The sequence below is a fragment of the Nuphar pumila genome, chromosome 13, assembly GCF_984573655.1.
Source record: "Nuphar pumila chromosome 13, dmNupPumi1.hap1.1, whole genome shotgun sequence".
Taxonomy (NCBI): Eukaryota; Viridiplantae; Streptophyta; class Magnoliopsida; order Nymphaeales; family Nymphaeaceae; genus Nuphar; species Nuphar pumila.
In genome coordinates this window covers 76,978,923-77,004,385 of record NC_143261.1, presented here as the reverse complement: position 1 = coordinate 77,004,385, position 25,463 = coordinate 76,978,923, and the positions used below count along the sequence as shown (strand labels likewise).

The window sequence follows — 25,463 nt, the reverse complement described above, 5'->3', positions numbered from 1 at the left end:
CAAAATTTGCATGCTAAAATAAAATCTCGCATCTCTTAAAGTTGACTGCATGTGAAAGTCTATGAATTCTGTAAAATTTTCATGATTTTTGCAATGAAAGCAGACTTTTACAACCACTAATGTGAAACTCTTGTCTAAATTTGCAAGGGATTTTCTTAAGCATTGTCATGATTTTTATACTATGGATAAGAAAATCGTAAAGCTTTTGCGAAAGTGAGTAGTAGCCATTTTCATATAGTGTATTGTGCAAAAATCATGATTTAGCAAGATCAAGAGAGTAACACGATGTAAGGTGCGAAAATCGAAAGATCTGCTCATGCTAAGGGTAAAATGGTCCTAAAAAGGTAGAACCTGCAAAATGGGACATCTTGTAGATTTTGAAATTTGTTGGGCATTTGGGGGAAACAGGCTAAATTTGTTGTATGGTACGGTCATTTTGTTTTGGGTTTGCAAAAGAATCCAACACTGTACCGATTTAAAATGCTTTGTTCTTCTAGAAAAAAAATACCCATTGGCGGTTTTGTTTTGGGGGTTTGCTCTTACGGCTGTTAGCAGGAATGGTTTTCATATTATTGGTGCATCTACTGAAATTGGATTTCAGCAGGTTAATATATAGAGATACTGTTGGCCTCTTGCATTTTTGCAGATTCTGCTTGCATGTGGAATGATGATTAAGCATGTAGTTATGATAAAAATGGTTTGGGGGTTTGGTTATGACAGCAAAAAGCGCGATCTTCAATCATTTTTGGCAGAGTAATCGGTTCACTTAAATAGTCAAGTTGAAACAGATTGATTTGTTGTTGATCACTTGACAAATGTTGTTGAGGGTTTACAAGCTTTTGTGCTGCTTTCTCTCACTTGATGTTTTCTACTCACTTAGGCATCATTTTTAGCTTAGGAAATTGAAAATTTATCATGGTTTTGTAAACTAATAGTTTTTAGATCCTTGTAAAATCCTCTTTACCCATCAAAAAAGTTTGATCCAAGAATCTATTCATTTATTCAACCGGATTTGTCAAAAAAACATACATATTTTGAAGTGGAGAATGAAAGGTGGACCATCCCCCTTCTCCTAAATAATTATTTGGATGACCATTTGAGTTGCTTTTTTATCACTTAACTTTCCTCTCAAATCTCTTTAGGTCATGACCAATGCTCAACCTAACTGAATAGGCATAAAAAGCTAATGAAAAAAAAGGCAAGGTGCACCTTGGTAGATGAATTCTGCTTTTTTTAATATACTTATTGGTTAACTGTTAGAAATCACAGTTTTAACCCGAAAAGGGTAATTGAATATACCACAAATTTTTACCAGACCTAGGCCTATACCTGTCTTACTCTAGCATTCAAATGAAGGGCCTGCATGTAGACTTTCACTTTGGGTTAACCATGGCCTTGCAGATGATGGTCCTGCAGAGTGTGTGACAGTACATGCATTCTTCTTTTCTCTCAGGTTCAATAGCTTATAGTTAAAACTTGGGATTCAGGGGGCCTCTGCCAGGTTGGTTGCTTTCCTCTAGGGGTGTTGACGGGTCGGATTTATTAATACATAGACCCGGGTATAGTTTGTAAAATTTTGTACCAGACCCGAATTTCTTTTTTGGTTCATATCGCTGACCCCAATTGTTTTGGGATGAAGGCGTAGTTGTTGTTGTTTGTTTTGTTGTACCCGAGTTTTGATTAAGACCCATAAATTTTCAATGTAAAAATGATTAAAAAAATTTTGTTTTACTGGGTATGACCCGGGTCCGGTTCATGTAGTTATTATCAAGTCCAGGTATAGTTTCAGGTAACTGCGCTGGCTCAGCCTGTCGTACTACAGTCTCTATCCATGTCAGCTGAGAGCTTACTCCTCGACCCCAAGAGAGTGATGCCCATAAGATTTGAACCTAGACTATCCCTCCAACACTCTACGCCCCATCCTACTCCAAAGTCCAAACCCCTTGGGCTTATTTCTTGCAAGTTTTTGGCTATATTTTGGCATTTAAATCTTTTGTCACTGTGCTCCCAGGACACATGGCCACAGGGGCGTAACTAGGGGGGGCAGGACTGGGCTGTAGCCCAGTCCTGCCTCCCCAAACAGTTAATTTTTTTTTTTTTAAAAGCCCAGTCTTAGCCCTGCCCTGATTCCATATGAAATAGATTTTTATCCATTTTTTAGCCCAGCCCTGACTGCAGCAAATTTGATTTGTCCATATGAAATAGATTTTTATTAATAATTGTAGCCATTTTTATTTTATCTCAAAAAAATAATTTTTCGGGGGCGCTCCACCCGAACCCCCGACTATCACACAAATAATTTTTTTTTTTGCTACACCCCTGTTTGCCCCCCCCCCCCCCACCCACACATGAATCCTAGCTACGCCCCTGCATGGCAGCCACGTGGAAGGATGTGCCCAGACTTATTGAGTTGGCTGGGATAAGCTTAAGCCAAGCTCATAATAAAAAATAATTTTAAAAAACATTGAATAAAGTGAGACTTGAACGATGACTTCATTTCACAACCAAAGCAACTACTTTACCAAGCTCTTGCTTTTGCTTAAAATATACGTTGAATATTTACATATACATGTGTATGCAAATTATGAGGAACTTCTAACTGTGCTCGCTAGGCTGCAACTAAGTTGGAGAGCTTTAGCCGAGTTGGACTCTGCATGTTGTGCACCCTTATGCTAAGTGAGTTCAACGGGTTGGGTTGGGTTTGGTTTGGACTCAGGTGGAACCAGACTTGAACCAAATTTTTGGGTATGATATCGGGCTTAAACGTGGGTCTAATATAAGAGAAACCATACTCGAATCCTATAAGAACTACATGAACTAGACCTAGATCATATAATATTTTTTATCATTTTTACATTGAAAATTTGTGAGTCTTAAGCGAAACTCTGGTGGGGTCCAGGTCTGGTATAAAATTTCACAAACTATACCCAGGTCTATGTATTAATATGACCTTGGGGTCCTGACCCGGGTCTTTTTATTTGTCACCAAACCTATCCTATACGGTTTGGTCTAGGTCGGATTCCTGTAAACCCGATCCTTTGACACCCCTAGTGCCCGTTTGATTGTAGTATAAAATATATTTTTATGGTGATAAGGCTCGTTTGAGAGTGGGACCCATGCATTTTTTTCATGTTTCTAGCAAATATATAAAAAAAAAATTTACCTGAACTTTTCTGTCAGTTTTATCTCATTTATCTCAAAAAAGCAAAAAGTTAGTTAAAGGGCAGCCAACCTTTATTTTTATAAATGTTACAACTTACTTTTTTTTTTTGCTTTCAAATATTTTTCCACCTTGCAAAAGGGCTTAATAGAAAAGAAATGGTTACTCTGCTTGCTGGTGACATTAGGAATTTACGATAGTGCTGAGGTGGTATCCCACGTGTAAGCCGGGTCCTGTGCCAAGTTGAAGACCCAGGTTCCAATCCCTCTGCCACGTAGGCCTTAAGAGATATCTGATAGGGGTATGCCTAACCCCAGCTTGCCTTTAAAAACAAAGGAAAACAATGGAAGGGTGATATGTAGGGTGTCAACAAGTGGGGTTTACCTAAACCCGACCAGTACCAAACCCTATAGGGTCCGGGTATGGTGATAAATAAGAAGACCCGATTAAGATCTGGGTCCAGACCCGAAGGTCCGATTAATACATTAGTTTGCAAAATTTTATACCAGACCTGGGCCCAACCCAAGTTCTGATTAAGACCTACAAATTTTCAATATAAAAATAATGAAAAATATTATTTTACCGGGTATGGCCTGGGTCTGGTTCATGTAGTTCTTATCTGGTCCGGGTATGGTTTCTCTTATGATGAGTCTGATTAGACTTGAGTCTGAACCCAATACCATACCCAAAAATCGGGGCCAAGTCTGGTTCCACCTGGGTCCGAGCCAAACCTGACCCGTTGACACCCCTAGTCATATGTAGGGTGGTCTTGAGTTACGGGGTGTTGGAGTAGGGGTGTTAACCGGTCCGATCTGGTCAGGACTAAGGTTAGTTTAAACTTGGATCTGACTTTGATGTGTCAGTGCTAGATCCCGTCCGGGGCCCAATCGAGTTTACTATACAAATAAAAAACCATACCCGAGTTATATAAGGATTACATGAACCAGACCTGGTTCAGGCTCAGTAAAAGAATATTTTTTAACTTTTTTACATTGAAAATTCATGAATCTTAAACCCTCTACCTTCTGCAAAAAAAAATCACACCGAAGACTCATACTTGCCATCTTTCACCAGCAGGTTGAGTACTTTGGCATCACACCAAGCTATGATCCTCACGGAATAAATGAGAAAAAAAAAACTTAAAAAAGGAAAAAATCTATAAATTTTTTCCACAGAGAAAGCTGGGGTTAGGCATACCCTTACGGCCTTACCTGTTATACAACCATACCATTTGGGGTTCGAACTTACCAAACATGAGGTAACATGCACTAATTGCTCCTGCCAGAGAAGCGAAGCCCCCGTTGGTAAGGTGAAAACAACATGTGCAATCACATGACACAAAATTTGTGCATTAAGCACCTGATCATCCTTCAATTGAGGGACTGTCTGTTAGTTAATAGTTATGCGGCCTAAGGACTGATGGAGGGCAATCAGGTGCTTAATGCACAAATTTTGTGCCATGTGATTGCACCAGATCCAGACTCATTGGTAATAATGTGTGCATCTATAAATACATTTTTTGCAATATACAGGTAGGGGTCTGCACATCGCCAAAAAATAGATAAGATACTGATCTGAATCAGCTATTTTTGATAAATATAAAAATAAATTAAAAGTATTTTTTAATAAATTTTAATTATTTTAACATGTGTCACGCAATGATTGATGTGTAATATTTTTTATTTATTTTTGATAAATTAAAAAATGATACACTTGAGTATTGGCATCCACCGATAAACCTGAATAGTTGGCCAAACGATACAGGTCTGATTTCCATACTAACAACATTGGTTGTAAAACTCATAATTTTTTGATATTTTATGAGAAATAACAATTAATTAATGCTAAAATATTATTGAAAATTAGGTTAGATATTTAATTATAATTCAAGTATTAATTGGGATTTAAAATAAATTTTAAGTTGAGAATTTATTCTGAATCAAGGTTTCAATTTTTAATCCGATTTGAATTTGAATTTGGATTTAATAGATTAGTCTCAAATATTATAATTAGATTTGAGTTTGATTCAAATCTAAATTAAGACTTAATTGAATGTGAATTCAAGTTTAAAATATATAATCATTTATATATTTTATTGAAATTGACTTTGGAACCTTCTATTGAATCTAGAAATAATACCTGTGAATTTTTTAAGATATTTTTAATAAATAAAATAATAATATGATAAATTTTATGAGAAAAATATAAAAATATAAATTAATCTAAAATAAAACATAAGAAACACCTTATGATAAATTAAAGTTGATTTGAGTTGATTTAAGTGAAATCCATATTTAAAATCAAATTTCTGAAAAAGATAAAATTTAATAAAATAACTGATAAATTTTATCGAAATAAAGTCGAATGAGATTTTAGATGAATTTAGGATAACTTGATATGTATGCAATGTAAATTCAATAAATTTGAATTTAGTTTGAAATCTAAGGTATAAAACCAAAATGAAATTAAATATTCAAAACGAAAACAAGTCTTGCCGAGCCATTGTAGAAATTATTTTTGAAATATATTTTTGAGAAAATGATATTTTTAGAAGAAAAACTTTATAATGGTAATTTGACTTAAGTATTTTATAGGATTTAAAAAAAAATTAAAGGTGAAAAAATATCCTACACGCTTAAGGGTCTCATCGACCCTATTAAGTTCAATTTTTTCAGAAATAATTTTTGAGAAATTTGAATTAACCCATAAAAAATAAATTAAAATAAATAATTTATTTATATAAAAATTTGAAAATTTCTAAATAGAATTTAATTATGTGTAGGCTTAACTTAACTTAAATTTCATTTATTTACATCAGGTGAATTTACATTTTTAATTTATGAAAGATTTCATTTGAATTAAATTAGAATTTTATTTCATGGAATAAATTTTAAATAATTAACTAAATTTCATAAAATGGTAGGAGTCCATAGGTGAACCATCTCATCCTATATGGCATCCAATTTAAAACTTTAAATTGTAATAAAAAAATAAAACTTTAAAAACAAGTTAAATTGAAAATTTACCAAACATTTAAAAGCATAAAAGTCAAAAGTTACCTTTTTTAAAAAAATCAAGTCTTATAAGGGAGTGTGTCAAACCTAGATGAATATAGAAGGTCTAGCAAGGGCTAGACCAAAGAAAAAAGAAAGAAAGAAAGGAAAAAGGAAAGAAAGTTGATTTTTTTTTCAAAATGGAAAGGGGGTCAACCCATGCGGGTCGACCAACCCTAATATATATATATATATATATATATATATATATATATATATATATATATATATATATATATATATATATATATGGTCTTATGAAAAATAAAATATATAATATACTATGTGTTAAGCTAAAAAATTAAAAAAAATCCAAAAAAAAGAAAGTAAAACAAAATTGAATTTAAAAATGTAGCCTAGATAAGATGAAGGGTTCAGATTAGCCCCAACCCTTGACCTAATCAAGGGCTGAGATTAGCCCCAGCCATTGACCTAATCAAGGGCCTATAAAAGGGAAGGAGGGGCTCACGCACCCCCCCCCTCTCCTCCATTTGATTCCCTTTTATTTTTCTCAAGTTTTTTCTCTATCTTAAATTTTTCTTTCTCTTCTCTCTCCTTTCCCTACAGCATGTCTCTGGTGTTTTCCCCTTGGCTCAACAAGAGATTATTTCACTTGCATAAAGGAAGCTTAAGGAGGTCATGTGCGGAGCTGTGGTTTGTGTGGAATGGCCAGTTCATGTGAAAAGAACAACCTAATCTCGTAGGACCGAATTTCATCAAAGAGGTAGGAAAATCTATGCTCTACTTGTAAAATGGAATTTGTGGCACAAATTTCATCATTTTTTTATAAGTGTAGACTCTAAACCATGCCTCCTATATGTGGGTTTGGCTTAGGGCTATAAAAGTATGAAAATAGAACGGGTTTTCTAGAGACAACCCCTTTAGAAATTATATTTTTCTGGAAAATCGGTTTCTCAAAAAATAAAACTGTAAAATCTCAAATTACTTAGGTTATGTAATGATTTTTTTGTAAACCTCAATTTGAGTTAATATATCAAGTTAGTATAGACGCTCTATAAAAATTTGAAGGATTTTCATGATCGAATTCTTTAGATATTATGTGTTTGGTTTTATCGTGTTTCTTAAAAAAAATCAAGAATTTTAATAAAAACCATGATATGTCTAATTAAGTTCATGCAAATTTTAATTATAAATTTTAATGTATGTGCATGATGATATTATAAAATTATTGCATGATTTTCTAATTTTTATTCATAGGAAAATTACCTGATTTACTTATTATATTATGAGATTTACCAAAATTATTTTTGAGGAATTAAGCCCTATGTGAGACAGGTCTGTTTTTTCGTCTAAATGGCTAAGAAAAATAGATTTTTCCATTATAGATTATTCTAGTTGAGTGAAGTGTAAATTTTCTAATTTTTCTGATTTAATTCATGAAAAAAATAAAAAATATGGATTTGGGTGACCCATTTTGGCTCCACCTGAATACATATACCAAATATTACATATTATTGACCTGTCACCCAACTTGTAAATTGCTCGTATCTCCCTCGTTCAGAGGAGTTTTGATGAATAATTTATTGTGTTAGAAAAATAACAAAATTTTATATTTACTATAAAATTTTGGGCTTTGTTCATGGATTGAGTACTATTCTGTGATAGTCGAAATAGAAAAGTATAGGTCTGTCATAAAATATTTGTAACTTTCTCATAATAGTGAATTTTTATGAACAGTTTGCGATATTGAAAAGTTGACAAATTTTTCTTTAAATTATAAAAAATTAAGCTTTAATCACTAAATGAAAATTTTTCTGTAACTTCTGCAACAATCAGATAGAGTTTGACTTTTCACAAGTTTGGATCTGGTTTAAGAACCGATTCTCTAACACTTGTGTAATTTATTCATTGATATGCATGTCATTACGAATAATCTGTAGACTGTATATATACTGTAAAAGTCCGATTTTATGCAGAAAATGATATGCTCAATGTTGAGGCATGAATGAATGTTTAATTAATGAAATGTGTTTGCCTATGTGACTACGTGCTAAGGGACCGAAAGGTTTGACTTGTAAATTTATTTACAAATGTTTTAATGCTATCCCTATTGTATGTTTATGCATGTCTCTAAGATGATGATGATGATGTAAATGTGTGGATGCATGCAAGTTATAAAAGTTATCACATTGCTTATGTATATGCATGTGTGTTTACAAAGCATGAAAATAGACATGTTATCGAATGCAATGCTCTAATATATACATTCATTGACCTAAAGTGGTTGAATTCTCTTGATGAGTTCTAAATGATGTTGCATGTAAAACATTTAAATTAAATAAGTGAAACATACGACATTAAAGTAAAGATTTGCAAGAAGATGACAAGTGGTACATCTGGCTTCGTAGAATTCTGTTTAAGCACGAAAGGTTCCTCCTCCTCACCCACGAAGATAGAAAAAATCCTCTACAATAGACTGCAACATAGGGGAAAGAAACTCATGAATAAAATTCTGTTGCATCAGGATGGTAGTGTTGGGAGTCTCTCTCGCTTTTGTCGTGCCTCACCCAAGACAAGTTAAAGTCATTCCTGTATGAAAATACTACCTGCGCTATGGCCCTGATTAAGGTATCTGCCTGTGTTTGTACCCACAAAGGTTAAGAAGTGAAACTTAAATGTATGTACATTATCTAGGCATGACATATATCATATAATAAAGAAAATATAATTAAAAATAAGAATCAATTCATGCATATGAATGACCTCTACATTAGTAAGTACATGCATTTTTAATTGTTCATGCATTTTACTTTCTTAATTTGAAATAAATGATGTATATGTTATACTTTTGCAAATAGTATGCTTACTTAAATTATTGAAATGCATGTTGAATTATTTTAGATTTAATTTGGTTCAGTGTATGAAAAGTTAGATGAAATTTCTGCTTTACTTGTTTGGTATAACTCTACCCTATTGAGACATCGTATGTCTAACCCTTTGATTTTAATATTTTCAGGAAGTGAGTAGACTTATATGCGATGGTGAGAGGTTGTGATGGAGACTAAGCCATACATTTCCTAAACCTCCGATGTTTTGGATTGAGACTCTGATAACAAACAACAACAACAACTACGCCTTCATCCCAAAACAATTGCGGTCGGCGATATGAACCAACAAAGAAAATCATTCTGGGTCTTCCACATGAATCCTTCTCCTCCATTCATTTCTATCCAATGCCATGTCCTCGGTGAGGTTCAAAGCATTCATATCCTTTTCTATCACCTCCATCCATGTCTTCCTAGGCCTACCCCGACCTCTTTTAACTAATATATTTTCCCATTTCTCCATCCTTCTAACTAGAGCATCATTAGGCCTTCGTCGAATATGTCCAAACCACCGTAAACGATTCTCTCTCATCTTATTTTCAATGGGTGCAATGCCTACCTTCTTACGTATCTCCTCGTTCTGAATCTTATCTTTTATTGTATTTCCACACATCCATCTCAGCATACGCATCTCAGCTACACTCATTTTTTGAATATGATGTCTCTTGGCAGCCCAACATTCCGTACCATATAGTAAAGCGAGCCTAATAGTCGTCCTATAAAACTTTCCCTTCAACCGCAATGGCATTCTACGATCGCACAACACTGCAGTTGCACTCTTCCATTTCATCCACCCAACCTTTATCCTATGATTTACATCTCCATCAATTTCTCCATACTTTTGAATGATAGATCCCAAATATTTGAAAGAATCATCCACCGGTATTTCTTGCTCACCAAGCTTCACTACACTCCCATCTCTATTTCGTTGCTTACTAAATCGACATTCCATGTATTCTGTCTTACTCTTACTCAACTTAAAACCTCTTGCTTCCAATGTCTGTCTCCATAATTCTAACTTAGAATTAACCCCAGCTCTAGACTCATCAATCAAAACAATATCATCAGCAAACAACATACACCATGGCACATTTTCATGAATTGATCTCGAAAGCTCATCCATCACTATAGCAAATAGGAAAGGGCTTAAAGCAGATCCTTGATGTAACCCAACCGTTATAGGAAAATTGGTTGTCACCCCTCCACAAGTGCGGACATTGGTTACTACTCCTTCATACATATCTTTAATTATACTAATGTACTTGAGAGAAACACCTTTCTTCATCATTGTCCACCAGAGAACGTCCCTAGTACTCTATCTTAAGCCTTCTCCAAATCAATAAAAACCATATGCAAATCTTTGTTCCTCTCTCTATTTCTCTCAATAAGTTGTCTAAGAAGATGTATAGCTTCCATAGTAGATCTTTCAGGCATAAAACCAAATTGATTCTCCGATATCATGACAACCTTCCTCAACCTAGACTCAATCACCCTCTCCCAAAGTTTCATAGTATGACTCATGAGTTTTATACCACGATAGTTTGTGCAATCTTGTATATCACCCTTATTCTTATATAGAGGCACCAAAGTACTCTTCCTCCACTCATTAGGCATCTTATTTGTCCGTCAAATCTTGTTAAAAAGATTTGTCAACCATTCTAAACCTTTCTCTCCCAAACATTTCCAAGCCTCGATAGGTATACCGTCTGGGCCAACTGCCCTTCTTGATTTCATTTTCTTCAAAGCCTCTGCAATTTCTTTCTTTTGAATTTTGCGCATGAAGTCACGATTGAGACTCTGATATTTTAATTAATTTGTTAATTGGACATTGTATTTAAAATTTGGACAATTATGAATATTTAATTCAAGTTTCGAATGCTTGAATTTCCAATTCCAATGTTGAATGGTTATGATTGTATACGGGTTGCCTAACCCCAGCATTGCCTATCGAAAAAATGCTTGAATTTTCAATTTCAATGTTGAATGGTTATTATTGTATACAGGTTGCCAAACCCCATCGTTGCCTATCGAAAAAAAGGACATGACATGACATTTGAACATGACTCATGACACATTATGGCACATACAAACAATATTTTTCATTTTAATGATGTTTTTAAGAACTTAATTAATAATTTAATAAAAATATATTTTATTCATAAAAATATCAAAATTATTATTTTATTAATGTTTTTATAGGGACGTGAAAACCATCCTAGACAGAGGAGACTTGGACTAGATTCTCAAGTATGGTATCAGGTTCACTATAAAAAAAAATTATACGAGGATCCGATAAAAACTACGTGAACCAAACCTGAACCATACCCAATAAAACTATATTTTTTTATCATTTTTATATTAAAAATATGTGGGTCTTAATCGAAACTCGGGTCAAATCTGGGTCTGGTATAAAATTTCATAAACTACACCTGGGTCCATGTATTAATCGAACCATTGGGTCCGGACCCAAGTCTTAATTGAGTCTTCTTATTTATCACGACCCTATATAGTTTGGTTTGGGTTAGGTCCAGGTAAACCAGGCCCGTTGACACCCCTAATCCTAGAGGTGCATACCCGGCCTCACCCCTTGACGCCAGTGAGCCACCAGCTTTGGCTTATGCAAGAGATGAGGGATTCGAACCTCGACTACCACTTGACAGCCGAGGGCGTTCCAACTATTCTAACTCTTCCCGTCCAACAATATCATTTTATTAATTAAAAATTCAAAAAACCATGCCCTCATGATTTTTTTTTCAAATCAAAATTTTATACTCCGCATCGGCCCTGCCTGCTGACTGATTTTCAAATCAAAAGTTTTACTGTTCATGTTTGCTATTTGTATGTTAATGAATTTCCTTTTCTTAAGAAAAAAAAAAGCAGGCTAAGAAGTAGGAATTCATGCCTTTTTTTTTTTCTCATGCCAATTGTACTCTCACTGAATCATAGGCTGGTATTTAGGAATGCACATTTAACTAAGCCGACTTGGGCTCGTCTACTATGTAAATAAGCCGAGCTTGAACCGGTGTATGAAACTCAGCCGAGCTTAAATGACGTGTCGAGCCCGAAAAGGCTCGTAGGACTCGGTTTGTTGCATACCTAATATATATAATATCTTTGCAAATAAATTCAAAAGTGCATTGTTGTTGTAATGGTTTGGGTGTTAGTCTCTCTTCATGTATTTTTTGTTGAGAATTTTAGTATGTATATAATTTTTCCAGTGATAATTATACAATGATATTCTTTGGCTTAACGGTGGGTTACTTGGTTACCTCAAAAAGGTCAGGGAAAAGAATTCCTTTTTTGCAAATTTTTTTTTTTACTATATCTTGTTGAAGCTTGAGCTCGAAACTAAGCCAAGTTCAGACAATGCCTTATAAGCTCAGAGTCGAGCTTGGACAAAGTTATTTTGAACCAAGTTCGGACAATTCTTTATAAGCTCGAGTCGAGCTCAGAACTGAGACTAGTTCGGACAATGCCGTATAAGCTCAGCTCTAAGCTGGAACCGAGCTTGAACAAAGTTATTTTGAACAGAGCCGAGTTCGAATAGCCCAGGCTCTGCTCGTGTGCATCCCTACGCGTATTGGTGTAGTCGAAGAAAATCATCTCATATTGGTAAAGCTCATTTGGTGTAAAAACTTTGAATCCCCCTCACTCATTAACTAATTTGGTGAAGTCCCTGTGCCCTTATCTTTGTCGGGTAGGTGGATAGGAAAGATGGCATCGCTTTGGTAGGAGAAAAAGGTATCTTATTCTGTTGGGGGGGTTTGGCTGTCACCATTTTTGGCGTCGAAAGGGAACGAAACACTAGCAAAGGTGGGTACCAGTCTGGTTTTAGCAGATCACTATAACCATCCCACGGATGCTGTAAGAGAAATCTGCTCCTGTTTGGGGTCTCTCCATCTAAATCTCTGGGTTGCATATGGAGGTGGGTTTTTGTTCCAAAGATTGAATTTCAACATGGTTTGCTTAATTTTCAGTTTTTGCTTGATTTTCTGTTGGCTTAACCCTACCCCACTTTCTTTCTTGGCTCAAATTTGTTTTTTTTTTGCGTTTTTTGGTGTAAAGTTGTAGATTTTGGGAGATGGGATTCTTTTGTTTCTTTGTTTTGTGATGTTTTTTTTGGAGGTTTGATTCAGTTGGGCTGTTTTTTGCAGACTCTTTTAAGGGTACAGAAGGGAATGTGGGTCTTCCTGCTCTTTTTGGGATATTGTGGACTAAGTTTAGCTCAGGACGTTGTGGATGCAACTGTTAGAGTGAGAGGAACGAGTACCATTGCCGAAACGGATGATAGTTTCATATGTGCAACCCTTGATTGGTGGCCTCCTGATAAGTGTAATTATGGTCACTGCCCATGGGGAGAAAGTTCTATTCTTAATCTGGTAAGATTTGCTTCACTCTTGTGGATAATTTTGGACTTCCCTTCATCAGTAATTGGGTGCTCAAGGATGTTTGTCTGTTGTTATTTGCCATTTTCTTGTCGCAGGATTTTAATCATCCTCTTCTTGCAAATGCTATGAAGGGTAAGTTGATAAATCTTGGGTTTTTTCTGTACTCTGGTGATTTTTTCAGTTCAATATATCCAAAAGGGTATACCTTCTATCATCACCAGAGATATGTTGAATTTGATTTGGTCATCCTTAGACTTCCAATTATATACCTTGTCATAGATATTGTACTTTTTCATTGTTTACTTTTTCTGATTAGGTTGAAGTTTTTTATAAAAAAGTTTTTTTTCTTCTTTCTCTTCCTTGTCATTTTGATTCATGATGGTTAGTTTATGTTGATTATTTTTTATTCATGGTGATGCGGTGGTGATATCTCGTTGGTTGCATAGTGACAAACTTTGGCATCGTGTTGCCACTGATTATTAAGTTCTGACTTCTTATGGTGGTCGCATATCTCGTTCGCTGCAAAATCTCAGCAAGAAAAAAACTCATGATATTTGAAAAAATCTGGTTTTGCATGGAAAAAATATAAGTATTTAATATACAAACATAAAAACATAAACAAATATAGAAATAAAATTATTACAAAAAATGTTTGGGCTTTTAGGCATTATATATGCCTTTGAAAATATTGCGGCAAAATCATGGTATTTGCAAAATATCAGATTTGGTTTACCATCATTATTCACGGTTATGGTGGTGACAATGTTCCTATTCATAGTACTGGTCATGGTGACAATTGTGATGGCTATTGTGCACAAAGCACATATTATTGATGCACTGTGTTGCTGTTTGCTTCATCATTGTGTTGATGGTGATGGAATGTTGACTTTATTGTTGAGGAATTGATTGAAGCACAGCTTTTGGTCATCTGAGGATAAGGGTTGGAGGCAGCTTGCAAGACCAAGTCCAGTACGATGTAGGGGATCTGGAACAACCTTGTTTGCCCTTTCAAAAGGATGAAGGTAGTTTATTTGGCTTTTCCGGAGGTTGCCTGAAGATGGAGAGGTGGGATGAGCTCAACCAGTTGTTTGACAAGACCGGGTGAGCTGGAATGATGCTTTCTTCCTCTTCTGTTTATGCTGAATTGCTATGTATATGAGCTTTTGATATTCATATTTTAATGCGGCATGTGTAGGATTTCAATTGGTCCTAATTCTTATGTGTAATGTTCAATGAACTTACCACCACTTTCCCTACGAATTTTACTACTCCTTTAGCCCCCCCTCTCTAATTGCTTTGAGAAGATGAGTTGGTCAACGATAAAAAGTATTGGAAAACACAGCTCATGTAGTTGAATAGTCCCTCAATTCACTGACTGACTTGTCTTTCTCAATGTTTACTTGAACAGAGTTTAAAATTAAACATATCAAAAATATAGATGATGTTGAATTTCCTTTCTGGGGTGAAAAGGCGACAACAGTATTTTTTTAAGCTTGTCAGTGTCACAAAGGCATGCCTGCTTCCAACATTAAGTTGTAACCGTAAAGCATCTTTTCCACTTCTTTTTATATTTATCTTATCTCCTTTTGAATATTCAGTATGCACTTCTTAATTATGTTCTGTGGTCATGGATTTCTGATTAGTTGGAAAATTTCCTAGCTATATCTTTTCAATCCTTATTCTGAGGTTTAATTTCATGGTTGAAGGGCCATTGTAACTTTTGGTCTGAATGCACTGCGTGGAAGACATCAAGTTTCCAAAGGTGTATGGGGAGGCCCATCGAACTCTACCAATGCTTATAACTTCATAAAGTATACAATCACAAAAGGATACAAGATTGATTCATGGGAGTTTGGTACGCTAGACACTATTTTGCTTTAGTTTTTATTGCATGTCCAAATGATGTCCTGTTCAATTTTAGTATTGTGCTTGGCAGGAAATGAGTTGAGTGGAAGTGGTGTGGGTGCAAGTGTGAACGCGAAGCAGTATGCAGAAGACCTGATCAATCTTAAATCATTACTTAATAAATTGTATAAGGACTCTCCGTCACAACCATTGCTTCTAGCACCCGGGGGATTCTTTGACCAATCTTGGTATACTCAACTTCTTCACGATTCAGGACCAAATGTTGTTGATGCTTTAACCCATCATATTTATAATCTTGGTGCAGGTGATTGATCAAATTTATTAGTACATGTTTTCAGATAATACAGGAGCTTTTGAGCTGATGCTTTCCTTCAATTAATCCTTGTTTCAGGTGTTGATCCCAATATTATGAGTAGAATATTGGATCCAACTCATTCAGATTCAATTGCTAAAACATTTGTCAATCTTCAACTTCTCATACAAAATTCTGGGCCATGGTCATCTGCTTGGGTTGGCGAAGCAGGTGGTGCCTACAACAGTGGCAGCGATCGGATCTCTAATACTTTTGTGAATAGTTTCTGGTGCTCTCTCTCTCTCAGTGTCCTGATATTCTTTTTCTTTTTGATTTGTTCTTCGTGTACACATGTTACACCTATTTCTTGTACTTTCCTGGGAACAGATTTGTACATGCTTGCTGCTATTCGGCCATGCTTTTTGGTTAATTTGCTTGTTCTCTTCTCGTCCCCGTGGAAGATAAGACATTTTTTTTATGTTGGTAGGTACTTAGATCAGCTAGGTATGGCATCCATGTACAACACCAAGGTTTACTGCAGACAGACTTTGCTGGGTGGCTACTACAGTCTTCTCAATGCATCAACATTTATACCGAATCCTGATTACTACAGGTAGGATGTCTTCAAGATTCTATTTTGGTTCTATAAGTAGATTTCATGACCCATTATCCTTAGACTTTTCTTTCCCGGCTTCATTTTTGTCAGTGCACTTTTATGGCATACATTGATGGGGAAAGGTGTTCTTGCTACCAAAGTCATAGGATCACGGTACCTGCGTGTTTATGCCCATTGTTCAAATGAAAAAGTAAGCAATCTTTGCAGTTAAAAGAGTGTGACAATTTTTGTTCTTCATTTGCCAGTCATTGATAGGGGTAATAGAGGTGAATAGTATGACAAACCACTTTTTCCTGGTGGGAAAGTGAGTTCTGCTGTGCTATCTGGTTCAGCATGTATCAGATTGAGTAATTACCCAGTTTAGCTATTTATGCAAAAATTTGGAAGATGAAGAACATACTAATTTTCATCTAGCAAATCAGTATTAAGAGTTTAATTTTGACATGGGTAACACAACCCTAACTCACTCCTAGTTGTGGTTTCCTTGGTGCCTCCGCATTTGATCAGCTCTTATGGACTTTGAAGTTTGACATCATATTGGTTGTTCAATTCCATTAGCAGATAGATTGCAGTAGGATATTCTTTTTTCTCGTTGCTAATGGACTTGACCAAAGTTTCCCGAGTTGCATATTGTCTTAAACAATCGTGGCCATAGCCACTACTGGAAATGGTAAACTGCCTGTCAGTAGTCTGGTGAATTTTACTTCTTAATCCATTTTTTTTATTTCTGCTACACTTTCCATAACAGGCAGGAATCACTTTACTTCTCATTAACCTGAGCAACAGTACGACATTCACTGTGAATGTGGAGAATGACATGAACATCAATCTGCATTTGGGAGAGAATGTTCCTAAGGTGGCTTCTGCCATGCATAGACTGAAGAGAGCATTTGTTTGGGTTGGAAAGTTGGCTTCAAATGGCAATGAACAGAGATATGAGTATCATTTAACACCAAAAGATGGATATCTGAGAAGCCAAACTATGCTTCTCAATGGGAGACCGTTGGAGCTCAGTGACAGTGGAGAGGTTCCCTCTTTTGAACCCATCCTCGTCAGCACATATTCAAAAGTCACAGTTGCTCCATTATCCATTGCCTTTGTTATACTCCCCAACTTTGAGGCTGCAGCTTGTTCTTGAGAAAATCTTGAGAATATTGTAGTGCAAATGTCTGGTATGAGAAAGACTGCTTCTCTATATTCTTCATCAAATGTTGGAAGCAAATGCTAGTTGTGTTGTGAGGTAGTGCCTATGTCTGGTATGAGAAAGACTGCTTCTCTATATTCTTCATCAAATGTTGGAAGCAAATGCTAGTTGTGTTGTGAGGTAGTGCCTAATGAGTTTTAAATATTGGTCTATTGTTGAAATTGTATATGTTCTCTTTTGGTATCTTGGAGGTAATAAGAAAGATTCAATAATTCTGTTTGTTGCATTCTGGCATGCTGTGCCTGTTGACGAGAACACGAATGCACCTATTTTAGATCAATTTCCACGTAACACCTATTGTAAATCCATTTTCTCATAAGGGTTAATGTTTCATGTTCTTTGATGGTCAAAGAAGAAGCCTGTCACAGGGAACTCCAATTTTCTCCTGTGTTTGTGTCCTCTTATACACTGTTCTTGGTAGAAAATTACACAAAATTAGTGTCTCCTATCCTGTTAGCCGTATCCGGATTAAATAGATAAAATCCAATGCTAATAAATGAGTGGGCTTGTTGAACCAAATTGACCAACGTGACTTTGCTTTTTATAAACTGTTTTGGCTGCAGATCTCAAAATCAACAAGACTTGCTGAATTCCAAAGGTAAGTCTGCTTGAATATAATGTAATCACTAGGTGATGGGGTAGGGGATGTTAATAGCAACCCACTTGCTCCAAATATAAGATGGTTTGTTGGTCAGGTCTTGCGGCACGTTTGTGTTGCAGAAGAGTGTATAGTCCTCTTCTACGAGAACAAAATCAGACCCTCCCCCACCCTGAAAAAAAAAATCTCTTTCTGCTTTCCTACCAAGAATGGAGGACTTATAGGTTGTAAGAGATATGAATCTGTTCGCCCAACAGATTTCTATACCAAGAATGAAAAGCTCTATAGGTTGTAAGAGATATGAATCCGTTCGCAAAACGGATTTCTTAAGTATATGGAGATTTCTTTTGGCATGAAACAACCCATAGGGAGGGGGTTGGGGGTTCCATGGAATTAAGAGCCACTTTCAGAATCTTCAATGTTATAATTGACCTCATATTGAGATGGTCCACAACCAATCATGCCAAATAGGTAGAGATTCTTAGCAGAGTCAATAATGCTTGCATGTAAATGGTGTTAATGGCTGGGTGAAGAAGTCTGTCTATGCTCTCTGCTTTGAATAAGACCATGTATAACCAACGATATAAAAAGAACCCCATTATGGAATCGTCCATGGTTCATATTCTTTACAAAGAAAGGTGGCTTTTGAAATCCAAAGAAAAACAAATCTCATGGGGCGCGCAGAAGCCCCACTATTCCATTGAAGTCCAAAGGAAAAGAAATCTCATGGGGCGCGCAGAAGCAGCACTATTCCATGCCACACGAATGCCCCTTGTGTAACCAAAAGAGCTCACATTGCATTAACCTCCCAACGCTGTCTCCTTTTTCCTGCCACTATGATGCAATGATCCCAGAAGGTCCTACCCATTGACTTCACAAATCCTAGCCAGGTTTTGCTAGTTTGGCACTCGATGAGCTCAAACATAAACCTCCAAGCTCATGCCCACTTGGTGTGCACCAAACATCATGAGTGGTTGATGAATCAATCAATTACCAAACTGGTTGTACCCGTTTGCTTGAAGTGGAATCATGGTAGTACTTTGCTGGAATTTTAACAAGTTTCTATGGTTGGTAAGCAGAACATGTCGAGTGACCGCACCAACCTTGTCATCGGCAAGCCCTTTTGTCTGGCCACATTTTGACTGAACCTGGCCCTTATTTTTTCTTGGTCTGCACGCTCTTAACCTCTAAGCTGAAGATAAAAGATCTCCATGCCTAGCTTCCAAGACTTACCATTCTAAGCTTGAACCATATATATATATATATATATATATATATATATATATATATATATATATATATATATATAGAGAGAGAGAGAGAGAGAGAGAGCATTGCACATCTCAGAGTGAATGAAGCAACAAATCATTGAGACAAGCACCTGAGAACAAGCGATCACTTAACTGCATCCCTTACGTGACACATCCAATCACTTGACTGCATTTTAAGTGAGACTTGCATGGCATAGAAAGGATCAGTTAAGCGATCTCTAGATCCCTTCTATTGAGTCAGAGTGCTAAGTGTACATTGGGCTAGTTTGACGGGCCAGTAGCTAACAATGTTAACAGTGAGTGATAATACTATGTGACAAATGTCAACTAAATGAAAAATGATATTGTAGTTTACAACAATTTTGGAGCTTGTTGTACCATAAAATATAAGAAGAGAGGCATCCAGCACGTCCTTGGCAAAGTATATGTGCTTGGGAAATTTTAGCTTTCTTGTAAAATGGAAATCCTTTAAAGAAGATTAACCTTGAGCAACCACATGGCAGATCAAGTAGGAAGGGTTAAGAGTTTGAGAGTTGGTAGGCACTTAGCCGGTCCCATTGGCTTCATGTGTCTTCAGCCAACCTATATCGAGTATGATTTTAACAGGTCTCACAATCACTTTGATCTTAGTTGCCAATATATATATTGTTGGAAGACTAATCTTAAAGTTTTGCGGATTCAACTTTGTGGTAAGTTGGTCGGGGTTGCAGGGAGGTGGGCCCCCTACCCGTAAAGTGGGTGTTCGAGGGTGGTAGTACTGGATGCCAATTTTTTTAAAAGTACTTTTTATAATTTTACCTTAAACTCCTTGCATAGTCCAACTATACTTGTAGAATTCTTGTTATTTCTAGCAACACTGGCAAACTCCTTGTAAAATTAGTAGATTCCTATCTTTTGTATTTTGCATCCCAATCAATAAAAGAAGAAGACTCAATGCGATCATAGGCATAGGCAGTTTTTGACAAACCACCTAAAATCTTTATTTTCATGTGTGGTGGTTTTCTCCTTTTGCTTTTCATATGCTTATTTCTTTGATTCATTGAAAAGTCTTTCCCTAGTATGTGTGTGAGAGAGAGATGGTAGTTGTTAATTACTTTTCTAGCTAACCGTCGTGCTAATCAGAAATTTAAAGAGAATTTTCATGTTTTCCTTAGATTTGATTGTATAGATGTGTTTTGATTTTATAGGAATCGACCCTTGGATTATCCAATTTCGATACACAGCTATGTTTTTATAAGGTTTAAAAAATTGACAGTCTAAGATTTTTTAAAATATTCAAGACTTAAAAAATCATATTTTTTCATCAAAAAAACATGATACAAATGTAGTTTCTGAGTAAATCTACCATGCCTAACACATTTATATGTTCAAATTTAAGTAATATATGAAAAACTCTTCAAAAGCTTGGTTAGCACGGCGGTTAGCTAGAAAAGTGATTAGCAACTACCACCTTATAATAAAATAGGTATGTGCTAAACTCATTTGGTGCTAAACCATGTGCTAAATGGGCTTTTTGAGCTTCTCTGATGCTTTTTATGCGGTTCCAGCCCCATAAATGTGTTGGGCGTGGTCGATTTACTAAGAATCCACACCTGGATCATGTGTTTTGTATGAAAAAAATGATGTTTGTAGCATAAAAAATGTATAAAGATTTTGGACAACTGATCTTTTGAACTTTATAAAAACCCACCCATGTGCTGGAATCAAACGCTTCAAGAGCTGATCCTTATAAAATAAAGTACATAGATTACATCTGTACGGTCAGAATTTAAAAATAAAATGAAAAAACCCAAAAAACCCATTTAGCACCAAATGGATTTAACACGGACCCATCACTCCCAGCTTATATGTAAATATATAAATATATATAGTAATGGGTCAGTGCTAAATGAGTTTTTTAAGATTTTTTTAAATTTTATTTTTAATTTTTGACCATACAAATGTGATCTATGTACTTGATTTTATAGAGATTAACTCTTGAAGTCTTTAATTCTGATACATGTGGGTTTTTATATTGTTCAAAAAATTAATGGTCTAAAATATTTGTAAATTTTCAAGGCTCAAAATATCATTTTTTTATCAAAAACTCATGATCCAGGTGTGGATTCCTCATAAATCGACCATGCTCAACACATTTATGGGGTTGAAACTGTGAAAAATACTAGAAAAGCAGAAAAACCCATTTAACACGTTTCACTTAGCATATTTCATTTAGCACCAACCCATTTTTCTCTCTCTATATATATATAAGGGGCGTAGCTAGGGGGGGGGCAGGACTGGGCTGTAGCCGACTCCCGAAACAGTTAAATTTTTTTTTTTAAAAGCCCAGTCCTTGCCCAGCCTCGATTCCATATGAAATAGATTTTTATCCATTTTTGTAGCCCAGCCCTGACTGCAGCAAATAGTTTGATTTGTCCATATGAAATAGATTTTTATTAATAATTGTAGCCATTTTTTATTTTATCTCAAAAACAAATTTTTCGGGGGCGCTGCCCCCGAACCCCCGACTATGGCACAAATACTTTTTTTTTGCTACGCCCATGTTTGCCCCCCCCCCCCTCACATGAATCCTAGCTACGCCCCTGTATATATGTGTGTGTGTGTCAAGTGGTAGTTGCTTATCAGAAATGAATAGGTATTTTTGAACTATTTTTCATAAATCTGCCACTATAAATGTGTTCGACATGGACGATTTGCTAGGAAATGACACTTGGGACCATAAAATTTTTTATGAAAAACATAAATTTTAAGCATTGAATTTTTAAAAAAATTATAAACTGCTGATTTTTAAATCTTATAAAAACCTAATAGTGTGTCAGAATTGGACGATCCAAGAGTCGATTCCTATAAAATCAAGCTTGTAGATCACATCTGCATGGTCAGATTTTAGAAAAAAAAAATCTTTTAAAGCCTAGTAGGCTGGTGGTAGGCTAGAAAAGTGATAGGAACCTACCAGTTATCACTTTTCTAGCCTCTGTCTGTGTTGTCTAAATAAAGTATTACTAAATATATATTTCCTTCTAAATGAAGCATGATTTAACTGTGTGGTAAGAAGGAAAACAGCCTTGGGCATGATTTGCAATCATGTGAAAATGCTTTTTCGCTTGAAAAAATAAAACAATTTTCCTCAGGTGAACGAGTTCTTCAATCTTCATAGATTTGCAAACATGCTGATTCATTTTTATCGAGGCAAAATGGCAAAAAAGTAAAATAAACCACAGTTTTCACATGCTAAAAGTTTTACTTCTACTCTTTTCTTGAGAAAAACAAATCTCAGCTGCGTCCTTGACAGCAGCAGTCCATTTTCTCGCTTGTTAAATTCCCAGCCAGTTTCATGGTGTCCTACAATATACAAAAACAGTTTATTCACTACAATTAAAGCGCGCCTATTCGGAAAAGCAGATAAGATTATGGCGACACTCCGTATAATTAAGTTTGAATTTAGATGACATTATAAAGTAAAAAAAATTATTGAAAAACAGAAATTATTACCTTATGGCATTATTATAAGAAATTGTGAAGTGCACTATAAAAGAGAAAGCAATTTCTATGACCTCAAAAAGTAATCATTTATTTTCAAACAAGCCGCTACAGTTGAACATTATTAACGTTAATATAACTAGTATTTAAAGTTAAATTTATGTGGACCCCACCTCGTTCTCCGTGTAGTAACTAGTTTGTTTGCACATACAAACGACTATACCAAATGGAAACCCTCCCAAACCTCCTCAATAGAAAACTTTTGTTTTGTTTTTTCAAATTTCTGACCGAAATTAACACTTGGATCATGAATTTTGGATATAAAAATGGCATTTGGAACCTTGAAAATTTATAAAAATTGTGCTTAGTTGATTTTGAAACTTATATGAAACATATCCATGCATCGGAATCAAATGCTCCAAGAACTGATTTCTATAAAAACAAGCATATAGATCACATCTGTGCCGTCAAAATTTTGAAAAAAATACCAAAAATCCAATAAAACCTTCATTGAGAAGGTTTGAAAGGGTTTTCCATTGGGAAGGTTTTCATTTCCCATATATATACGTATATATATAGAAAGAGAGAGGCAGTACAGTGACTGTCGATAAAATGAAATACTTTGAAGGTGAAAGTTGCTCTAATGCAAAAAGAACAAAAAAAAGCTTTGGATATGAAAATTTTCTTTGCTGAGTTTTTAGAAAAACTTTCGTTTTTAAAAAATTTCACTTGTAGGACAAATGAAAAAGTTATCACTTTTTCTTTTCTATTTGCATTTTTTCTAACATTTTCTCACTTTGAACCTATTGAACGAAGCTCAAGCTGACTTTGTTTACAGAAAAATTGCAGCGAAGCCATTGGATTTGAGCTCTAAATCTGTCGCTTAGAAGCTATGAATTTCCAACTGTTTATTTGACATTACATGTGATCTTATGTTTGGCTTAATTTCGACTCTATTTTACGAGTTTTGAATAAGCTGTTCATCAGCCGTGCACATGATAAACCACAAGCAGCTCATCTCATTTCCCAGCCTAGTTATGGCTATCACACCGACACCGGCATTAATAACAATTAAGTTCGCCATGCTGAATGAGTCTGGACCACGTGCGGCACATTTTTTTGTGCCTTAGGCACCTGATTCCATATAAGGATGGCAGTCGACCGGGGGACCGTTTGGACCCGGGATGAAGGGTATGAAACGGGGATGGAGGCAGGGACGAAGGTTAAAATCCATTCCCATTCGAGAATGGACGTACCCTTTTCCCTGCCCGCTCCATTCCCACCACTTTTCCCCACCTCATCCCTGCTCCGCCCCACCTCATCCCTGTTTGAACCGGGGATGGAGGACATGAAACAGGGATGGAGGTTAAAATCCATCCCCGCCGGGGATGGAGACCTGGTCCCCCGCCCCGCTGCCATCCCTAATTCCGTAGTGACAAGCGTTTTTATCGGCAATTTCTTGTTTTTCAAAAACTGGTGAAAAATTGGAAAAAATCCATAAATCGCATGTTTTTTTGGCAAAATCTTGGCAATAAAAAAAAATTTAAAAATATAAAAAATATTTTTTATGAGAAAATATTAATTAAAATTATTTAAAAATAAAAATACATGAATTTTTTTCACGATTAATAGATATTTAAAACGTAAATATCGTGTTTAAATCACGGTATTTATGTTTTTTTTTCATAAATCTCGCGATATTTTGTAAATCTCACAAGAAATTGCTGTTTTAAACTTTCAGGCAATTTCTCATGATATTATCGTGAGATTTTCATAAATCTCGCGATATTTGTCACGCTGCCTGATTGCTCTCCATCAGGTCATGGGCCCTACGCCTGACCGGCCCTGTCCTCAAAATGAAGGGTGATCAGGTGCGTAAGGCACAAAAAATTGTGTCATGTGATGGCACTCATGCTCAATGCCAAGAGAAGCAAAGAAGAGCTGCATGAAAGTGATACATAGGGTACCATTGAATGGTGACTTATCACATCATGGAGTCCTACACAGCACATGGGGGAGGATGAATCATTCGGGGTTGGAATGTCGTATTTGTAGGGGTCTTTGTGTGTAGTTTGTCTCAATATCCTTTCTCCCTTCATGAAATGGTCATCAATTATATGTTTATTATTATTATTATTTTGCCTTATGGTTGGTAAAACCTTTGAGGTCCTTAAGACCCTGGTTCATAAGCATCAGTTTGGATCCATGTTTTTAAATTTTTTATTATTTAGATCATTTTTAGTATTTTAATCATTTTGTAATGTGTTTTGGATTCAATTTAAATTTTATTATATTAGGATAATTAATAAGAGGGTTTAAGTAGTTTACTTAAATATTTTATTATATTAAGATAATTAAGAAGAGGGTTTAAGTAGTTTAGAGATTTAAGATACCTCATCTATAAAAGAAAATAAAAGGAAAGAAAGAAAGAGAACCTCAAGATTAGAGTTAATTTGAGATATTGAATTTAATATTTTCTTGTTTCGGTTACTAACTTCTGCTGCTTAAGTCTATGATTGCTTCTATGTCACAAGGACATGATAAGAGGAACTTAACACAAATATGAGACATGAATACACAATTTTTTTTTTTAAATTAGAATAGGATCCGAATTCGGTTTTAACAAATTTCAACTGACTCCGAATCAGATCAGGACGGATCCAATTCAGTTTTATCGTTTCCGTGATTA

The 25,463-nt window shown here is 35.5% G+C and overlaps 1 protein-coding gene across 2 annotated transcripts; it reads left to right on the top strand.

Annotated features, from left to right (window-relative positions):
* The first annotated feature begins 12,745 nt into the window (after positions 1-12,745).
* GUS2 (glucuronidase 2) lies at positions 12,746-17,637 on the top strand. Of its 2 annotated transcripts, XR_016427349.1 has the most exons (11): positions 12,746-12,984; positions 13,214-13,438; positions 13,543-13,579; positions 14,365-14,548; positions 15,154-15,302; positions 15,384-15,617; positions 15,705-15,894; positions 16,093-16,218; positions 16,312-16,411; positions 16,970-17,461; positions 17,546-17,637. XR_016427349.1 is itself a non-coding variant. In XM_089985481.1 (10 exons), exons 1-10 carry the CDS (start codon positions 12,979-12,981, stop codon positions 17,357-17,359), a joined length of 1,641 nt encoding a protein of 546 aa, XP_089841607.1. In that variant the 5' UTR covers positions 12,746-12,978; the 3' UTR covers positions 17,360-17,637. The 2 variants fall into 2 exon arrangements, 1 of the variants encoding a protein (XP_089841607.1); XM_089985481.1 differs by having other exon boundaries at positions 16,970-17,637.
* Positions 17,638-25,463: the final 7,826 nt, after the last annotated feature.

Excerpts from the sequence above, each read along its gene's own strand:
- GUS2 (XM_089985481.1), top strand. Across the intron at positions 13,580-14,364 it reads TCTTGCAAATGCTATGAAGG|CTTTTGGTCATCTGAGGATA; the intron begins GTAAGTTGATAA and ends ATTGAAGCACAG. Across the intron at positions 15,895-16,092 it reads ACTTTTGTGAATAGTTTCTG|GTACTTAGATCAGCTAGGTA; the intron begins GTGCTCTCTCTC and ends TTATGTTGGTAG.